General features: G+C 26.4%; 1 protein-coding gene across 1 annotated transcript; it reads left to right on the top strand.

The window, feature by feature from the left end:
- The first annotated feature begins 16,478 nt into the window (after positions 1-16,478).
- LOC142329485 (neo-calmodulin-like) lies at positions 16,479-19,349 on the top strand. Its single transcript, XM_075374156.1, has 2 exons — positions 16,479-16,944; positions 19,312-19,349. The coding sequence occupies exons 1-2, from the start codon at positions 16,479-16,481 to the stop codon at positions 19,347-19,349; spliced, it is 504 nt and encodes a 167-aa protein (XP_075230271.1).
- The last annotated feature ends 534 nt before the right edge of the window (positions 19,350-19,883 follow it).

The following is a 19,883-nucleotide window of genomic DNA, read 5'->3' as shown; positions in this document are numbered from 1 at the left end:
GTAGAATTTATCACTATTCTTGTTTTTAACTGTTTATAAAACGAATATGAGAATTTAATTTAATGAATAACTTTTGAAATCACTTTTATTTTAAAATAGGCTGTACAAAAAAAAAAAAAATAAAATAAAAATATTTAGTAATTATTATTTAGTTTAGTTATTTACAAATTTATTATTGTTTTTATATAATTTTAAACCTTCATCAAATAAATCGATATCAATGACTTTTTTTTATCCAGGAAGGTTTTCTAAGGTTGTTTTTTTCAATATAATATAACTATAAAACTATTTAAGAGACTTCTTTGTCATTGTCATTGCTTAGTATTGATATTTTTATAGGCTAATAATTTTTATATAGGCTAATGTAATTTTAGTATTAACATTTTTTTTTTTAATAAGTAAATCGATTAAAATTAGAAAAAAACAGGGTTATAAATAAAATTGATAGTCTTGCATTCTATACTGTTTTTAGCTTGCCGCTTTATATCAGTGCTTTTTCATCGTTTCTCTGCATTCTTTTCTGTATTGTTATCATCATCTAAATAAAGATTTTCCCTTTTTTTCTTTTCTTATGAACCGCCTATTTTTCATTTCAGTAGTACTTTATTGCACACTTAAATATAAAGGGATATGTACTGGGCTGTCCATAAAGAGCACTTATGTATAAAGGGTTTTATTGTTATTGTATAAAGGGGCTATTATTTATATATTTTAAATAAATCAAAAACTAAAAAGAACAGTATAATGAAATAAACTTAAAAAAAAATACAAAAAGGAACATACATACTAAAACTTTTTCTTTTTATAATCAACACCAAATTTTGAGTTAACAAGTTGTGTTGATAGTTAAGTCTAGTTTTTTGACAATTTATAAGAATCCAAATTCAAAAAAAAAAAATGAAAGAATTTTTTTTTTTTGTCTATACTAATCGAGTTCAATTTCAAATAAGCAATTTGGTACAATGATTGTTACAAGGAGTAACATATTTTAATATTTTTAAGTACTGATAAGAATTTATTTTTGGAACAATTAAAGGAAAAAGATGCTTTAGGATAAAATCGTTTTTTATTTTCCCCGCGAATATAGCTAGAATAGCTGTATTTAAGGAGAAAATATGGTGATTACGTCAAAAATGTGGTGTCTGTATTTTTCGCAAATCATTACATTTTAGGCCACTAGTTCATCTAAATAAAAAAAAAATGTTTGAATGTATAATATAAATCTGTACGTATATGTTTCACACTGCTTTTGGTGTTTATTTCAGAAGTGACCGAACTGATTTTCTTCAAATTTGGCTCAAATATTTTTGTATATGGGGAATTTTTAATATTATGTTTTTTTTTCTAAAATCTGTTCAGGCCGTGGGAAGATATGACGAAAAGATCAATTTCGATTTTCAACAGAGTCATTTTAGAGAAAACTTTATTAAAGAAAAACATTTTGTTTATAAAGCATATTTAAATAATCCCAAAAAACGTTTTATTTTTCAAAAAATCTATTCCCACTTCTTAAAATTAATATTTTTTGTCTTTTTTTTTTGCTTCATCTCGCTTCGATTTATGTATTTTTTAAAAATTTTCTGAAAGTTTTTACTTCATATATATAGATATCCAGAAATGTCAAAAAATTTTTTTTTAAATTATAGATCCCGGACCTAAAATGCAGAAAAGCTTTCGAAAATTGGATTTTTTTATTTTAGTCTCTATTGAAGGAGGTGTTAGATTTATAAAAAAAAATTACTTAAGGAAATGTTTTAAGTTCAACCTATATATGAATATTTTTAGACAATTTTTTTTTTTTTTAAATTTATCACTCACCTCTAAAAAATTATATATACATTCTGGTTTTTTGGCTCTAACTCTTTTAAATTTATTATAATTTTTTTTTGTGTATTTTTCTTCATCTTTTAAAGGTTTATTAAAATTAAAGTAACTTTGCCAACTACTTCGGACCCAAAATTAGAAGCAAACTTTTTCATGATTTATAAACGATTCTCTTTTAAATTAATTTTTTATTAGGGATCACTTTTTTATAAATACATTTTTACTAAATTTTCTCCACTGAGTAAGAGAGACCCTAAAATCCAAAATGTTTTATTCGAAATTTGGGAATTTTGATGTTTAAATCTTATTTTTGTAATCACGACTTGACCAACGTAAAGACTAAAATACTTTGCCAAAAGTGACACAATACTTCGCAAACCTTTTATACGCTATGTAACTATATCAATTAACGATATTAACTAATTATAAGGACAATATAAAATGTATAACATGTCTATAACAATTAAAAAATTTATTAAATTTTTACCAAGTTGGTTATTTTTTTCTATGAAATATAATGAAAATTCATTCTTTAGCTTGATAATGTAAGTTCATAAATAATATAGGAATATATAACAAAGAAGACGACAAAGAACTTATTACTCTAATTCACTCGCAAAAAAAAAAACCTACAAAGCACAAAGTAAAGACCAATGAAGCTCTGTGGAATTACCTCATTTAATCCTATTTATATGTAACATTTTTCTTTTTTTCATCTTTTCCTTCATTTTGTTATTGTTATTATATTTTTTTTTACATGGAAATAAAACTGCTAGAATGAACACTGAATTTTTATAAGTTAAATGACTTGCAAAAAAAGTTAGAAAGTTTTATTGTAAAACTTTTTTGTTAAGAATTTATTGTATAAATGGATTTTTTTTTTATAAAAGATGAGATGTTACCGAAGTTAAGGATTGAGTGGGTAGTTAAAAAAAGAATAACTAGCCTAATAAAATAAATAAATACATATTCGGTATCCTACTTCATATGGTCTTGTAATAAAATATATTTTATCACTAACACTTTACCAAGAAAAAAACAAATTTTCTTGTAAATTATTTTGTACTTTTTCTCTTTTATTTATATAATAAAAAAAATATTTTATACGCGCTAAAGTAAAATCTTAACTTATTACAAGCAATAAAAGAAAACTTTTAATGTTTGTCTTCATACGTTTTGTACAATTTTATTAATGTACTCTTTCTAAGATTTTTATTAAAATCCTTGTTGTTATATTTCAGTTCTTAAAAAGAAAAGATAAGTTCCGAAAACATACTTCCTATAACAATTGAAATTTATCAGATTATCTTAAAATCAAATTATTACAATTTATTGGGAAAAGTTTGACATTTTTGAGTCATCCAAAAATTCGCACTTAAACGTAACCCTTTAAATATAGTTTTTATTTATTGCCAAAGATCATCCCCTCTTACAACTTTATTTTGATTTTTGGTGTAAATTGTATTATCAAAATCTTCGTCATGAACAACTGATCACTATTCTTCATCAAACATGGAATGATGTATTATGTTCAAGAATTAAGAAACTACATGATTTACATGTACCTCATGAAGGAATGAAGAATGAAATGTAAGTACATGATACATTAGTACTTACATTTGATTCTTCCTTATTTCCATCATTATACCCTGTTTTTATTTGTATAAAATTTTACTGAGCCAAAATTTTCTTGTGTTTTTAGCCATATTTTTACTATTCCAGCTATGAAATTATACTATACATCTGCAAAACGTGCTATGTAAGGAAAACTAGGCTAATCGGAATACATTTTGCATGTTGGAGTTTTTTCAGATCTTGGCACCCTCTTACCACCTCTAATAAAAAGAAACAATTTTAGCCCTGAAAATTCCAGCATAATGAATGCATGAAGACCTGTCTTTTACATTATGTGGATGAACCGCTTTGGATGAAATTTTGGACGACGATTTCTGTTTGAGGGGCATTGAGACTATTTAATTTTGTCACTATCAATCAAAGCGGCAGGGGAATTCAGAATTTATAAATTCCGTATGACAACATTTTAATCAAACGTTAGATAATTTTTTCACATAATTTAATACTCCTTAGATAGCTAAAATAATTTCTGTTGGTGTTTGGTCTTTTTTCAAACCTCTTTATTAGGGTGGAGGAAAATTTTTTTTTTTTCATTTTTGTCGTTTCTGGATCCAAAGTTACATTCTTAAAAATGATCCATTATATTGGTATGTCATTTTGGTTATGTATTTGGCCAATTTAATTTTAGTAGTGGGAAATGATAGGCCTATTTTTTTCGTTAGTTAACGTTTTCTTATATGTATCTTTAGTTTGGATAAACTGAATTTTATGAAATTTTATACGGTGACTTGTGAAATGGGTTATTGTTGCTTATGAATTTTAATTTTAATCGCCAAATGGAGTAAGGAGAAACGGTTCCTTTTATCTTAACTTCGTCGGGAAAGATATAAAATTATTTAAATTTCAATTTTAAATAATTCTTATAATATTTTAACCAATCAAAAGCCACCAAATTTGCAGTCAAAAACGCACTTTTTTAAATTGTAGTGCTAATATACTATTTTATCTCATTTATTTTTTTTAAAAGATGATCTTCATGGTACTTTAGTTCCTGAAATATTAAATGCAAAACGGAAATTTAGAAGTTTATAATTTAATACTGGATAATGAATTAGATCTATTATAGTATGCAACGACTGAAAGATTCTATTTTGTAACTGACATGAACACATATTCTCATATTTTACGTAACTTATGGATTTTACAGCAAAATTTGAAAAAAAAAATCTATATTTATTTAATTATAAGAACCACATATGATTTAAATTCAATAAAAAAGATTATCTGAAACAAAGTAATAGAATTTTTCCTATCCACATTATTGCACAATCTGAAAAATTAACGCATATTTTATGATATGTTATAAAAAAATTAAGGTATTTGATAGTAAAACATAAATTTACATATACGAATAAAATGTTTATATTTCAAAACTATCATCATATTCTACCAGTTTATAAGTACTTTTTTTTTAAAGTTTTATTTTACATAGCTACTCAGTCTCACTTAAGCTCATTTTGCAGTCTGAATACTTACAGCTTAAAAGGAAGTGGTTTTATTACGACGAAAATTGCTTAAAATTTTAGAACGCTGTACTGAAATCCAAGATTGTGAGGTTTTTTTATTTCAAAATTTTCATTTTTGTACTTTTTTTTTGTTATTTTCTTATTAATCGGCATAATGAAAATTATTTCAAACCCGATGGTTTGGAATATTTTATAGAGATTTTGTAACAGGACCAGGGTAACTGATTTCTTCCGATTAAGAAGAAAATAATAATGAAAAGAAGAATCCAGAGGAAGTAAAAGGGATTCCATTCTTTAGACGAGTCCGATACTGATTCAGCAGGCCAGGAGGAATAATACTGTCAGGGACCAACGGAGAGAGTCAGTAGATCAGTGAGCCCGAGTTCGGCGCAGTCGTGATAACAAGTGATATCAGTAATCTGTGGTAACAACGAGTGAAGACAACGTCACGAGTGTTCCAGTGGGGACAGTGGTAGAATACAGGAAGTTGTTCGGCGAGTTATTGGTAAACAGTAATGAAAATGACAGTATTATATTTATTCATTAAATGTGGGTAGTTCTATTGTAAACAATAAAAGTAATAACAGTTGCAGAAATTTAAGTGTATGAACTTTAGAATTTTCTAGTGTTATCTTATTGTTAATGCAGTATTAGGTTCTAGCGGGCATTATAACATTTTTAGTAAATTGAACTGTATTCTGATTTTTATAATTTAACTGTCATTAAAAAAATTGTATCCTTTTTGTTTGAATTACTATTCTGTATGTTATTGTTATTATTATTTTTATTACTTATTTTGTTTATTCGTCTCTAAAGTAATAAATTATATTTATAGGAAATTTTTAGTTTGTTAGTCTTTCAATATCCTGGTTGAACAGCGAACACGCGACAATATAATGAAATGCTTGGATGTTACAGTATCTGAAATATTATTTTTTAATTCTAAAACTCAGTAGCTATTAAAAGTACTTTTATTATTATTTACCTGTATAAAAACATCTATTTTAGTTTATTGATTACTTATTTTATGCACTTATACCATTTAAAAAACGATTAATATAAATTAAAAATTAAGTAGGCGTTATTTAGTTGTAGTTTATCTGCTGACTGATTGAAGGTTACATGCAATTATCAGTAACCAGAAAAAAGTTACATATGAATTTTTCGTGATAACAAATCACGTATTAAATATTATCTGTTGAAAAAGTTTAAGAACAAGTATTAATATATTAAATTTATTAGTATTTTAATTATATTAATATTAAAATGAAATTTTAAAAATATACAAATCTGTATAGAATATTTACAAAAATATATTTATATCTTTAATATTGTTTTTTAGTAGAATATAAAATATTTCTTCTGAAAAAGTTTAAAAAAATCAATTTTTATAATTTACTGTTTAAAATACAAATTCCAATGTTTTATTATAATTTTATTTTTAACATAAAAAGTTACAGTATGATACCTTTTCAAACCATTATTTTAAGGGTTGACTTAAAGTATAATGCGGTAATATAAATTTCCAGAGGGCTGTTACGTAAATAAAACTTTCCAAATGCTACAACTTCCGGTACCTTCTGTTATTGCGGAATTATAAATCGTATGAATAAAATATAGAAAAACCCTTTTCATCATGTTTTTTTTTATATTTTACGTCAGGTAAAATCTTCAATATTATATATATATATATATTTTATATACATACTTTTTTTATTATTCTTTCTTTGCATTTTTTGTTGTTGGGTTGTGTTTCTGTGTAACTCATTCATTCACACAACCATCTATCTATTCATAAAATATGATTTTTTTTCTTATTTTATTTGTTCTTATTTTATCATTTTGATATGTTTTGTGTATACTACAACAGTACCGTGTGTCGATATGTCACAACAAATATGTCACTTGTGACTTACTCTTTATATTTATAAAATATATACAAGAACAACTTCTGTTATTCCATCTGATTTTTCATTTTAAACATAAATGTTTTCTTTTCCTTCAGATAAAATGGTAGTTGTAAAAATGCAATATCGGTGCTACTATAACTTATTTTTAAATATATTTTTACAGATTGCTATTAGCAGTATTTTTATGAATTATGTAAAATTTTGATTTTATTTTTAAATTTCAAATATATACTGCTGTTAAAAAACTTAACACCATAAAAGAATTGCTTAAAAAATCTTAAGCATAATTAAACATTTTGGTTAATATAAATGAAATAGAATGTAATTGAATAGCTCAATTATTCCAAGTACCTTTTCCCATTAAGCATTAAAAACAAACAAAAAATTCATTAAATGTAGGGTAGTTCTATTGTAAGCAGTAAAAGTAATAACAGTTGCAGAAATTGAATTGTATGACTTTAGACTTTTCTAGTGTTATCTTATTGTTAATGCAATATTAGGTTCTAGCTCTCATTATAACATTTTTAGTACATTGAACTGTATTCCGATTTTTCTGTTTTTTATAAATTCCTCCTGGCGATGGCAGAATAGCCGAAAACGTTTGAGGAAATCAAATAATATTTTGGTAAGGGGTTTTTAATATTAAATTTAAAATAATGGTGACATATTTGAAAAACTTAATTTACAGACTATTTTATCATAATCGCACATTCCTTACTATATACTTTATACTTTATATTATGAAGGCTGGAATTAATTCATTTAAATAAATATTCATATATTGCTGGTTCCAAAAAATTGTCAATGTGTAATAATGATGAAGAAAAGAATCCCAATTTTGTATTTTTGTTTGTAGCGTTTTGTTTATGTAATTTTATATTTTATTTTTTTGGTTCAATATCTTCTTCAACAGTAATTTAGCTTGGAGTACTGTCAATAGTATTCAAGGGCTATAAATTTATTTGTTTATAAATTATTATAAATGTATAAATGAACAAATTATTAATAAAATTATTTTTATTATTATTATAAGTAATTCTTCACTAATTTATAACGAAATATATATATATTTTTTTAAATTATAAGTATATTACAAATATTAAAGTAGTTTTTTTGGTAGACTTTGTGACTTGGGTGATGAACTTCCCTATTTTATACCAATGACTTAACTTCTACATCCTACATTTTCAGTTATCTGTTTTATATATTCTAAAGTTTCCATGTCGGCCGAACTTTTACTGTTCCTTTTTACTTTCTTCTAAACCAAATTTACTGACCCTAAATGTTTTATATCTTCTGCCAGGGTTATTCTTTTATTTTATTTTTTTTACAAATTTTTTTTTAAATTGTCTCTTTTCCAATTTATTGTAAGACATCTTAGTTTCCGTACTCCATCAGAATATCTAATTTTTAGTTTTCTCTTGAAAGAAAACAGCTCAGTAGCCTTATTCTATTTGCATTTCGTTTTTACCACCTCTTAAAGTTTGTTATATAAACTATTTTTTTAAAATAATTTACATAGTAAAATTTAAATTCAATAGTATTTGAAACTTTTATTATATAATTTTTAAGATGTTATAAACAAAAATTTCTTTATTAGTTATAATATTTTTCTTTATATATTCTGTTTAAAAATTCATTTTATGAAATATATATATTTTCTTAAAATTCCATCTAAAACATTTAGAAGTTAAAAATCTTAGGCTTTTGTCTAAAATATTTCAATCGTTCCTCTTTTTATTCTTCTTCTTTTCCTTGACCTTATATCATCATTTCACTTACAGGTTGTACTTCCCAAAATTTTCTCTTAATTATCCTACTTCTCCAATTCTTCAAGTGTTTTTTTTACACTATTTTAAACAAATTCAGCATCTATTTTCATCGTTACACGATTTCCATCGTGGTATAATTCTAGTCCTGAACTTCTTTTGGGTTCTATTGGAAAGACCATTTTTATTGTATGGTTATCTTTAGATAAATGATATTCCTTTTGCAGGCGGTATTCCCTAAATTTGTTTCGGATCAGCACGACTTTAAAAAATCCATTTCTGATACTGTTACGGCTCATTTCAACATAACATTTCTGTGGTTTGTAATTTTTGTTCATCTGCTTTTCGAATCCAATCTATAGAGAAGAACTGGCTTTATTGCTTGTTTATTTAATCTTTCCATGATTCGAGCAGGCAATCTAGAGTTACAGAGAACTCTAGAAGGAATATGTTTTTCAGTCATCCTGCTTTAATCCTGATCGATACTCGAAGTTTAGGTTGCTATATATCCTAAATGTTGATATTCTTTTAATTTGTTTAGCATAGTTTCTTCAATTTCAGGGCTTTGTTTATCACTAGAAGTTGAACCCGAGAAATTGAATGCATGTATTCATTCATATTTTGTATGCTCATCTTACGTCCTTTACACTCGGACATATCACACCAAGGGAAGTCAGATGGGAGGCACCTCGGTAAGAATTATGTCGTTAGCATATAATAGTGTCCACGGTGCCGAATTTTGGAGATCTTCAATAATATAATTCATAACCAGATTTAGTAGCAAAAGGGCTCAGAATTCAAATCAGAAAATAAATCAGCACGATCGCTCAATAAATCGCTGGGACAGATTATAAATAGGTTTTTAGCTTAATTTTTTAATATACGAGTACAAGATGAATATAAGACATGCTTTTATTTAGCAATTTCACTATTTAAAATCGCCCCACTATTAACAGACAATTAGTTTTACCTTTTTTAAAGAGAATATTAATTTTTTATACAAAATTTGTAATATTTCATAAAAAATATTATTTTAAATTTTAATTAAAAATAACTTAGTATCTGATAAATAAAATTACCTAAATTTTTCAAAAGTTTGTTCTTATTTCTTTAAGTTATTAGAAATAGTTATATAGCTAAAACATTGTTTGAACATAAGTTTTTTTGTTCGATATAGCATTTATTTTATGGAGAAATGTTAACTTAAAAATACTAGTAAAATTTGATCACTCATAAAACCATCATAGTTTTACTAGTAGATAATATAATAAACCTGTGAATACCTTTTTTACACCTTCATAATAATGTTACTAAATTCAAAAACAATTACTCATTAATCAACCAATATATTCATCATTGTTCCTTTGTTTTTTGTATGCATGTACACGAGCCTATATCGAGATTACAGAGTGATTTCTGTGTAGTATTCTTAACACATCTACGGTGGTGTGTTATGAGTGTCAACTTGTTGAAACAAGTCGAAGTTCATTCAAGTTTACACCTCATAAAACAAGCAGCACCATCTGCTTTCATACTCTCTTCTTCTGTAAGATAGCTTCACTTATTTTCTATTCCTCCCGTGTCTTAGCAGTGTTTATCATCATACTCAAAAACAAACTATTGTGCTTCGCTGCATACACATCAGCGTCAAATTATTTTGCACCTAAAACCTTAGTTTAAATTATAACACGTATGTACCATAACTCGTGGTTTGCGTTGCATAATTTATTCATGGTTATGCGTGCATGTAGCTGATTTTATTAATAAATTTTATCTTCTTAATATCTTGTCAAAATAGATTTTATTATATTTCACAAAATATTAATCTTTTGATATAAATACTCTTTATTTCAGCATCATTAAAGTAAAAGATACTTGTATTTTTTATAACAAACCATAGAATAAAACTTGAGTAGATAAATACCAAATACATAAAATATAATAAAAATACGGAAACCATTTTGCTTAATTTTTTGTAACATTTCTCTTTCTATCAGTGCCATTAAGTGTCGTTTATTTTTGAAATGTAAACAATTTTGAATAAAAAATATGTTTACTAGATAACTACTGTAAGCGGTAACCAAAAGGAATGAAATTATTTCAGGTGCAATTCAACCTCCATTCTTGGTTCCATAGTTCTGCTTACTGAAGTAAACGCATTAACATATTATTGAAATGTGAATACTAAATACAAAAACGATGAAATGGTGGTTTTTGGAATTTTAAATTTATTTTCATGATCGATGTAATTAATATTAATAAAAAAATCTAAAAAAACCAATTATTTACTAAATCTATTACTTTGTAATTTTAATAAAATCAATTGAATTTTTTTTGTGAACTTTTAAATTATTATTATTATATTATTCAATCATTATAAATCATAAGCTTTAAATATTATAATAAAATCTATTTATTGAAATATAATTTTATCAATATCTATGAGTTACTCTTTAATCTAACCATATAACTAATTAAAATTCATATTTTGTTGTATTTATATAAAAAAATTATGAAAGTTCCAATCGGCTATATAATTTAAACACTTAGTTTGTAAAATGATTTACAAAAAAAAAAGAAAAAAAAATTGTAATTCATTCAGTTAGATAAATTTACATCATTCGGGAAATCTGACTTTACTTTCATTAGAATCACATCAGAAGATTTTTACATTTGATGTTGATCTAAACTGTTGGGAATACTCAGTTAAGAATGGATTACTTCTTAAAGAAATCATCTTCTCATTTTGATGACAAAAGAGGAATCTTTGATGGTATTTATGTGATTCTTGATGCTTACCTTTAGCTGGGTAACTACAACTCTGAAAAATTTACGAGTATTTTACTAAATTTTTATGTTATCATGTATTTTAATTTTGCAAATAGAGTCTTTTAAAAAAAGATAAATTGATTCATATATTTAATATATATTGTATTTACTTCATTACAAGGGGTTGCGCCTCCTGGCTGCTTCGTGACTCTAGCCCGTTACAGTAGGAAAAAAAGTGAAAACGATAAAATTAATGTTTCTTGTAGGAAAAAAGTAATGTTAAAAGTTAAAATCATTACTTATATTTATTGCACATGTGGGTAACTGATTACTATAATTTACAACTTATCACTCAAAGTTAACTGACCTCATAACATTTTCGACAGTCTTGATTTGCTTTTTGAGTATTTTTCTTACCATTTTTAGTATAGGAAGAACCAGTTCTTCCTAGCTCGTATTCTGACTCAGAGTTAAGAAAAAACCTTTGGATGAGGTCTCATGAGTACTTTAATTACCAGAGTTACTACTACTCTGATCCATCACGTTGGTGTAGTGGTGAACTCGTCATCGCAAATCAGCTGATTTCTAAGTCGAGAGTTCTAAGGTTCAAATCCTACTAAAGCCAATTGCCTTTAGTATAAAAGTAATTACTTTTATACGGATTTGAATAATAACTAGGTCGTGGATGCCGGTATTCTTTGGTGGTTGGGTTTCAATTAACTGTACACTTCAGGAATGGTCGACCTGAGACTGTAAAAGACTACACTTCGTTCTTACATATCATCCTCATTGATCCTCTGAAGTAATAACTTACGGTGGTTCCGGAGGCTAAACAGAAAAAAGAGAGTTACTGCTATTCTGTCTTCTGTAATTTAGTTTAATTCTTGGTTTCTATAAAGCCTGAATACCATAATTATTATTTATCAGTATTATTCTCACAACCATGAGAATAACGAACACTGGGAGAATCCAGGAAGCACAGCCCTCTGGGTAGACATTAATGGTGAGTGAAGCGAGCTCTGCGGTCGGGGGTAGACCCCGTGATCGGCTTCGGGATTCACCTGGGGTCGACCTGAGCCCCCGCCGGCTAGTACATATTTTAAAAGTGTAAAATACACACACACACACATATGTATATATATACACACGATTATTTAATTAAAAGTTTATTATTAAACACAATTTTAAATAATGAATAAAACACATTAATACCATAATCATTGAAATTATTAGATAAACTGGATTATTATATAATTTATGAAAGAACTAAAACGAAATGAAAAATTATTAAAACTAGAAATATTTCAAAAACTTTACATATGAGTAAAATATATATAATATATGCATAAAAATGTAAAAAAAAAAAACAGTCAAAACTAATCTACGTTAAAATTTAGTAACTTAATTGTTAGAAATGCTCTACCTAAGTGTTACTAAACCCTACTTAAATTGTTAACGCAGCTTCGGAATGACACTGACATCCGGGACGCTCTGTTGTCATGAATTTGTTTATTTAATTTACTGAATATAACCCGTACTTTTATTTTTTTTTCGTAAGTCTCTCAGTGAACAATACAGTGAAATGGACTCCTTTTATAATATGTTTCGCTTATTTTAAAGGAATTTGATGTATTGTACCAGTACAATACATCAGTGATCTCTAAAAAAATGTTACAGCGTGGAATTTATTTTTTTTCAGAATATTGGGCAATAGAAAAAAAAAGTCAATATGTTCAGTTTTTACATCAATTGAACATTATTTAATTAGAACAATAATAAGAAAATTATTGATCAATCAACAATAAAATCAATACCTTGAATATATTAGTTATAATTTTCTATCTTTCAGTTATCTTTGACCATTAAATCACAGATATATGTTTATTAGTTAAATAATAAAATATTATGCTTATCTTAAATAAATGAAAAAGAAACGAATATTGATTAATATTTACAGTACAACTGAATATATGTACTACCTAAAAATGTCCCGAACGGGTAAAGAAGTTGATACATTTTACAATCTTTTAAAAACATATTAAAAAAAAAACAGTTATACGAGCCTAAGAACCTACAAAAATCATACCAGTAAGACAATACTGCATGATTCCGGAACTATATTCATAACTGGGGAAAAAGATTTCTCTGTATGATTCCATAACCACACCTTACTCTCCTAGAACTAAAAAAAAAAAAAAACTTTACAAAGTTTAGTTCAATGTATTAATGAGGAAATTGGTTGTGAAAAAAAACTTGTAGAATAATAACGATAGAGAAATGACTTAAAATTTAACAAATACAGCAAAATACCTTAATTCGAATTAGCAATGAACGATGAGAAAAAGTATAGGGATCTCGTTACATCACCCTTTATATAGATCGAAGGTAAAAATTAAAAGAAAAAATATAACTTTAAGTTTGCTATGTCTAGATATTTTAATTTCTCTCCCTGGAAAGATAAAATAAAAATAATAAGATAAAATCAATTCCCTAGAAATACAGGATATTTATAAATTGATTTTTAAAGTAAAACATTTGATTTGTAACGTTTAAAACATTGTGTTTTTAAAAACAAAATGTGTTTTTATAAATTGATTTGTAAAATATATATAAATTGATTTGCTATCTTCATACAACAGAATACGTAGGTTAAAGTTACAGAAAGATTGAAACTAAAATAGGAGCGTTTAAATCATTATAAATAAAAAGAAGCAGAAAAATTTATACTGCTTGAAACCTGGTCACAAAAGGGTTAAAAAAGATAAAAATTGTTAAAATATCTGTGAATAACAGGAATTAAATAACTGAATTAAACAAAAATGGTGCAGAAAATTTGTTGACTGTATAATGATGTGGTATATTGATACATTCGAAATTGATAAATATTGAAAAATATTAATATAAATATATTAATTATATATTTCAATATAAATATTGAAATTCGATATTGATAAATTCGAAAATGTTATTAGATATTGATCTAATAACATTTTCGAATTTATTAAAAGTCGTTTTTGTGAAACTTTATTTTCAAAGGATACGTTCTTACATATTGAAACATTTTTTTTTTTTGTAAATTAAGAGATACCAATTTGATTTGTTTAAGAGTAACGCTCCTTCTTTTTTTCTTGCGAAGAACTCTACCTCATCTATCATTCTAGAAGGGTTTAGTGGGCAACCTGAGTTGGAGTTTTCAGCCGATTATCGTTTTTTATCTAACTTACGTTTCGATTGTGATTTCCTAAAACTGTATTTGTGATTTTTGATCAACAGTTGTTTTTATTTTTATAAACTGGTAAAGATATTCGTTTTGTGGTGTTTTATGTTGTTAATTTCTATTATTTTTTCATTTTTTATTTATACTAAATGTCTACAATGATTGTTTAATTATTAAAATTGCCTCTATTTTTAGCATATATGCTCTTTTTTATTTAATTTTTTTTTAAGAAAAGAAAAATATAAAGAAATGTTAAGTCATAACTTATAAATAGTAAAATATAGAAAATTGTTTTTGATAAAACACATTTTATTATACGAAATAAGTGAAAGAATTCTTGTGTTTGACAAATGATTAGTTTCATTTTATTCATTTTTTCTTATATCTACTGATGAAAATACAATATCCCTTAGGGTATATTTTTTAAACATCTCCTAAGTCAACCAACCCATGCTAAAAAGCTTAACACATTCGCCTCAGTGTGTCGTGGCAGCGCAGTCTGCCCTCCAAAGCTCGTCCGAAGTCGGACTTCCCATCGGGGTCTCCCGTGCCTCCTCGAAAACATACTAATCACCTCTTCCGGTGATCAGAATGTTTCTCCACAGGGGAGCTTCCTTCCCGTCCCTATCTTACCTGATCCAGACACTTTACAGTTATGCGTCCCCCCATGCACACCTCTAGGGTTCCCTATTCTATCATCGGGGAGCTCCGACCCACCCACTCTTGCACGTGAATAGGCCCGAACATCCTAGGTATAGAGGCTGCCTCCCTGGCCCTACACGACGACCACGTTTCGTTGTTTTTTTTTAATATACATTCCTTGTATCCCCTTCTTTATTCCCAATTTCCGTACCCCCGCTCCTGGTCACTAGGACGTGGGTACTCCATCTTGCCTTACCGCCTGGCTGTTAAAATACTTCTACCTCCCTGGCGGTTGCCACTCAAATATCTCTATATATATGCAAACAACTTGAACGTATGGAATTACAATCTTAGGGTATTAAATATCTTTAACAACACTGCTGTTTCATAATTTAGATGTAAATTTTAATTTAAAAAATTGTAAGATACACTCATATATCCAACAATATGTAATCTATAAAAGGGTTCGTTAATAGATGAAACGTTTTTACTGGAAAATATATTACTTTTTCTATATAAAAAATATTTTAATAAGATATCTATTCTTTTTTTATAAAAAATATTTATTTCTTTATGAAAATATTTTAAGATATTTTACAACATCTTCGTACATCATAAATACCCTAGCATTTACGTAGTTCTTAGTGAAATAATACATTATAGTAAAGTACTTCCGATTCGGTTAGTTTCAATCTCGTAAGAAACGTGCGTTGGCGTACCTTATGGAATTCAAACGAATTGCAGCATCACTAGATTATGGGTGAAAAATCCAACCATATATGTGATATTCGGCGAATCGTATACAATATAGAAAAATATTAACCATTCTCTTTTCTAGAATCTCGGAAGCCACATGTGGTTGTATATATTTCTATATATAGGGTAAAACATATTGGTAATAGACATAGCATAAGATCTAAAAATTAATTTTGTCAATGCATGTTCATATAACATTTCACAAATTACACATTCGTATAACTAGAATAGATAACACTGGATGTTAGCCTACTACAAAATTTCTTGTTGGAAACACCTCTTTCATTTTGGTGGAAATAACCTCGTTTACGATGCAAAAATAAATAAGAATGAAATGTATATATATATATTTTAATTACCATGGTTTCAATGTGTAAAGAAAATAATGTTTTTTTAAATACTGTTTTTACTCATTTTTAAAAATATATTTTGTTTAAATTCTTCTTAAATTTACTTAACCTAAATTGAAATTGTGATAAATAATATTAAAATGACTAATAATGAAGATTCAATTAAAGGTAAAGGTGATGATTTTTTTTTAGATAATCATTGTTTTAATAATGTTGATGACGACGATGATGATGACGAAGATTTTGAAAATAAATACAGATTAGCATTTTCAGTTTTAGATGATGATTCCGATGGTATAGTCAAAAGAGAACAACTGGAAAGTGCATTTGAGAATTTTTTAGGTTTAGATTCAACCGGACCTGAATTTAGAGTGATATTATCCGAAATGAATGCTGATGTTAACGGTAATGTAACACTCGATGGTTTTTTATCAGCCATGAAAAGATCAGGAAAAATATCAATTAAAAAACATGGTGATTTATTAAGAGTATTAGATTCTAATAGTAGTGGTAGAATTGGTACTTCTGATTGGAAAAAAATACTTTTAAATTTTGGAATAAATTTATCTGAAGATGAAGTAAAAGAGGCTGTTAGAAAAGCAGAAAAGATCTACAATGAAAACTTTCCTTCGAATCAACAAACATCATCGGATGAATCTAGTGAGGATGAAATGAGTATTTCTTCCGGTTTTGAAGACTATGATAACGTTGAGATCAACTGAAAAATTTTTGCACTATTATATTGATTGTAAGGATAACCACTATAATTAAAATCAATATCATAAATTATAATTTTACTTAATTCAAAATTCTTTGAGTAGTTTATGTACGTTCAAACAATTTTTTATGTCTTATGTGGGACATTTTATTATAAAATTTTGATTATATAATATGAATTAAACACTTTAAAACAAAAATGAAGGTAATAAGAATTTAAATGTAAAGGTAGATTAATATTACATATAAAAATGCAAAGAATTTTCTCAAGTTGTAAAATTGTAAAATTATGAAGGATATTTTAATAAAAGTCCGTTATCGCAACAAATCTTATGCCAAAAATTAAATTTAGAAAATAAAAAAATATATTTATTTTTACTTTAGTGCTTTACGATAACAAAATGTGTACAAATTTTTGATTGATTTCTATAGATATCTACTTCAGCTTTGTTTATTCAGATAGTAGTTTCATAAATCGCCAGGCCATTGTGGTATATTGTTTACTGAATCTAACTACAATATAGTAACAAGATATCCAAAAATTATCTGTATAAAACTCAACTGATCTGACTAGCCTCAAACTATTTATCGGTTTATAGATACAATAGATAAAATTCGTTTCTATAAAATAAAAAACAGCTGTTTATGTAATCTTTTTTTTACTTTCCTAATGTGTATGTTGCAATCAACTAGTGAACAATAAGCAACCCCAATCGCGGCTCAATGAGATGATTGACACATAAATGAGTTGTAGTCTTGTATAGACTCAACTCGATCTTCCTAAGACGTATGATTAATTGAACCCTAACCACCAAAGTTCACCGGTATCCACTGACTAGTCTTCAAATTCATATAAAAATAACTAAATTTTACTAGGATTTAGTAAGGATTTTTTAAGATTTTAGTAGGATTTACTAAGATTTACTAGGAATCTTAGATTTCGAAAATCAGCTGTTAAACAACTGATTTGTACAGTTAAAAACCAGACTAGCCCACCAGCTTGGTCTAGTAGTGAACTCTTCATTGAAAATCAGCTGATTTCGAAGTCGAGATTTCTAAGGTTCAAATCCTAATAAAGGCAAGTTGCTTTTATACGGATTTGAATACATGGTCGTTTCTTTGGTGGTTTGGTTTCAATTATCCAAGCATCTCAGGAATAGTCGACCAGAGACTGTAAAAGACTACACTTCACTCTATTCATAGATATCTTCTGAAGTAATATTTTACAGTGGTTCCGGAGGCTAAACAGAAAAAGAAAGTCGAAGACCAGCCCGGTGGGCTATTTTAAATTTAGAATATAATTATTTTTTTTATCTTTGATAAAACCTATAATAATTTTCGATCAACAGTATTTTACAGAAGGCTATTGATTAAAAAAAATATTTTTTTTTTGGGTGTTCAATCGTTTGGCTTGTTTAATGTATTTATTTATTTATAATCTATATTAATCTCCTAACCCATATTATTCCTTTTAAGTACTACATATTCTTAATTATTTGTTTCTTCCTTTACTTTTATATATCTAATAAAATCAAAAGAAAATTGTATTCATAACAAAAATTAAAATGTGTGGATTGTTCATCTTTAATACTTTCTTCTAGAACCAAATTAACTAACTCTAATTGCCTAGCTTATTTTTTGATAAACTTTTGCCACAAAATTTTGTTTGAATCAGTATGAATTACTCAAATTAAAAAGTATCAATTATTCAGCCTACCGAATTTTGAAAGAGTTATCTATAATCCATCTCAGCTGAAATGATAAATTTAAAAAAATGAATTGGGTAAAGTAATCAGTACTTTTTAATATAGTAATAAAAGCAAATGTAGAATGTAAAACTTGTAAAAAAGAGATAAATTTTAAAATACATGAAGAAGATAATTTGTGATATAAAGTTTTGTTGTAGAAATAATAATATTAAAATAATAATTCTGTAATAATAAAATTACAGAAATAAATAAAGGTACTAATGAACTCAAACAGGTTATATCATTAAAAGGAAATTTAACGACAAAAATGATTTTATCTCTGTTTTTAAAAAGAAACAACGAAGTAAGAAAAATAAAATATATATAAAAAAAAAGTTCAAAACTGTAAAAAAAATCTGGCAAAGTGTTAGCGAGTTGCAAAATTATAAAATTTTAGAAACGTTTTACTCTTTAGTAAAATTTTCATAGTTACCGTAACTCTTTACCATCTTGACTAGTTATTAAAATTAAACTGTATCAATAACCTATATACAGAAATAATTAAGCTAAATTTCATCCGAATTGCTGAGTTTGGAGGTATTATAGAAAAAAAAAAAAACTCCAGTCGAACATACATCCTTCCAAAAGTTTTCAGTACTAAGAATGTGTTTTTTTGTTAGAGGGCCATGAAACATCAAGATCAACAAAAGCATGACAAGCAAAATTTGACTTTATTAGCAAACATTCCCTTTTACAACTTTTTTTTTGTAATAACGTAAGCAGAAATTGTTAAAATGAATATCATTTTACATTTTTATCCTTACATATTTTACTACTACTTTTAGAGGTTGTAAAAGAAATATCAATTAAAATAAATAAATGGAAGAAACGTTTTTTAATTTAAACAATTATTTTTTTCTGTTAATTTAAATTAATATTTTTTGCTTACCACTTATTTTTTTAAATAAGATTTTAATTAGCTGTAATTTGGTGCAAATAAAAATGTAATTTTAGGTAGAATTTTAATTTTCAAAGGAGTGAAAATAGTTAGATTAAAAAATTGGCTTTTGATATTTACCGACATCTGCCCTTTAAAAAAAGGTCAAATATTTTTTCAATTTAAATTTTTCATATAACTCT

This window comes from Lycorma delicatula, chromosome 8, assembly GCF_047948215.1.
Source record: "Lycorma delicatula isolate Av1 chromosome 8, ASM4794821v1, whole genome shotgun sequence".
Lineage (NCBI taxonomy): Eukaryota > Metazoa > Arthropoda > Insecta > Hemiptera > Fulgoridae > Lycorma > Lycorma delicatula.
Note: the sequence above shows the minus strand (reverse complement) of the source record. Positions and strands in the feature narration are given on the sequence as shown.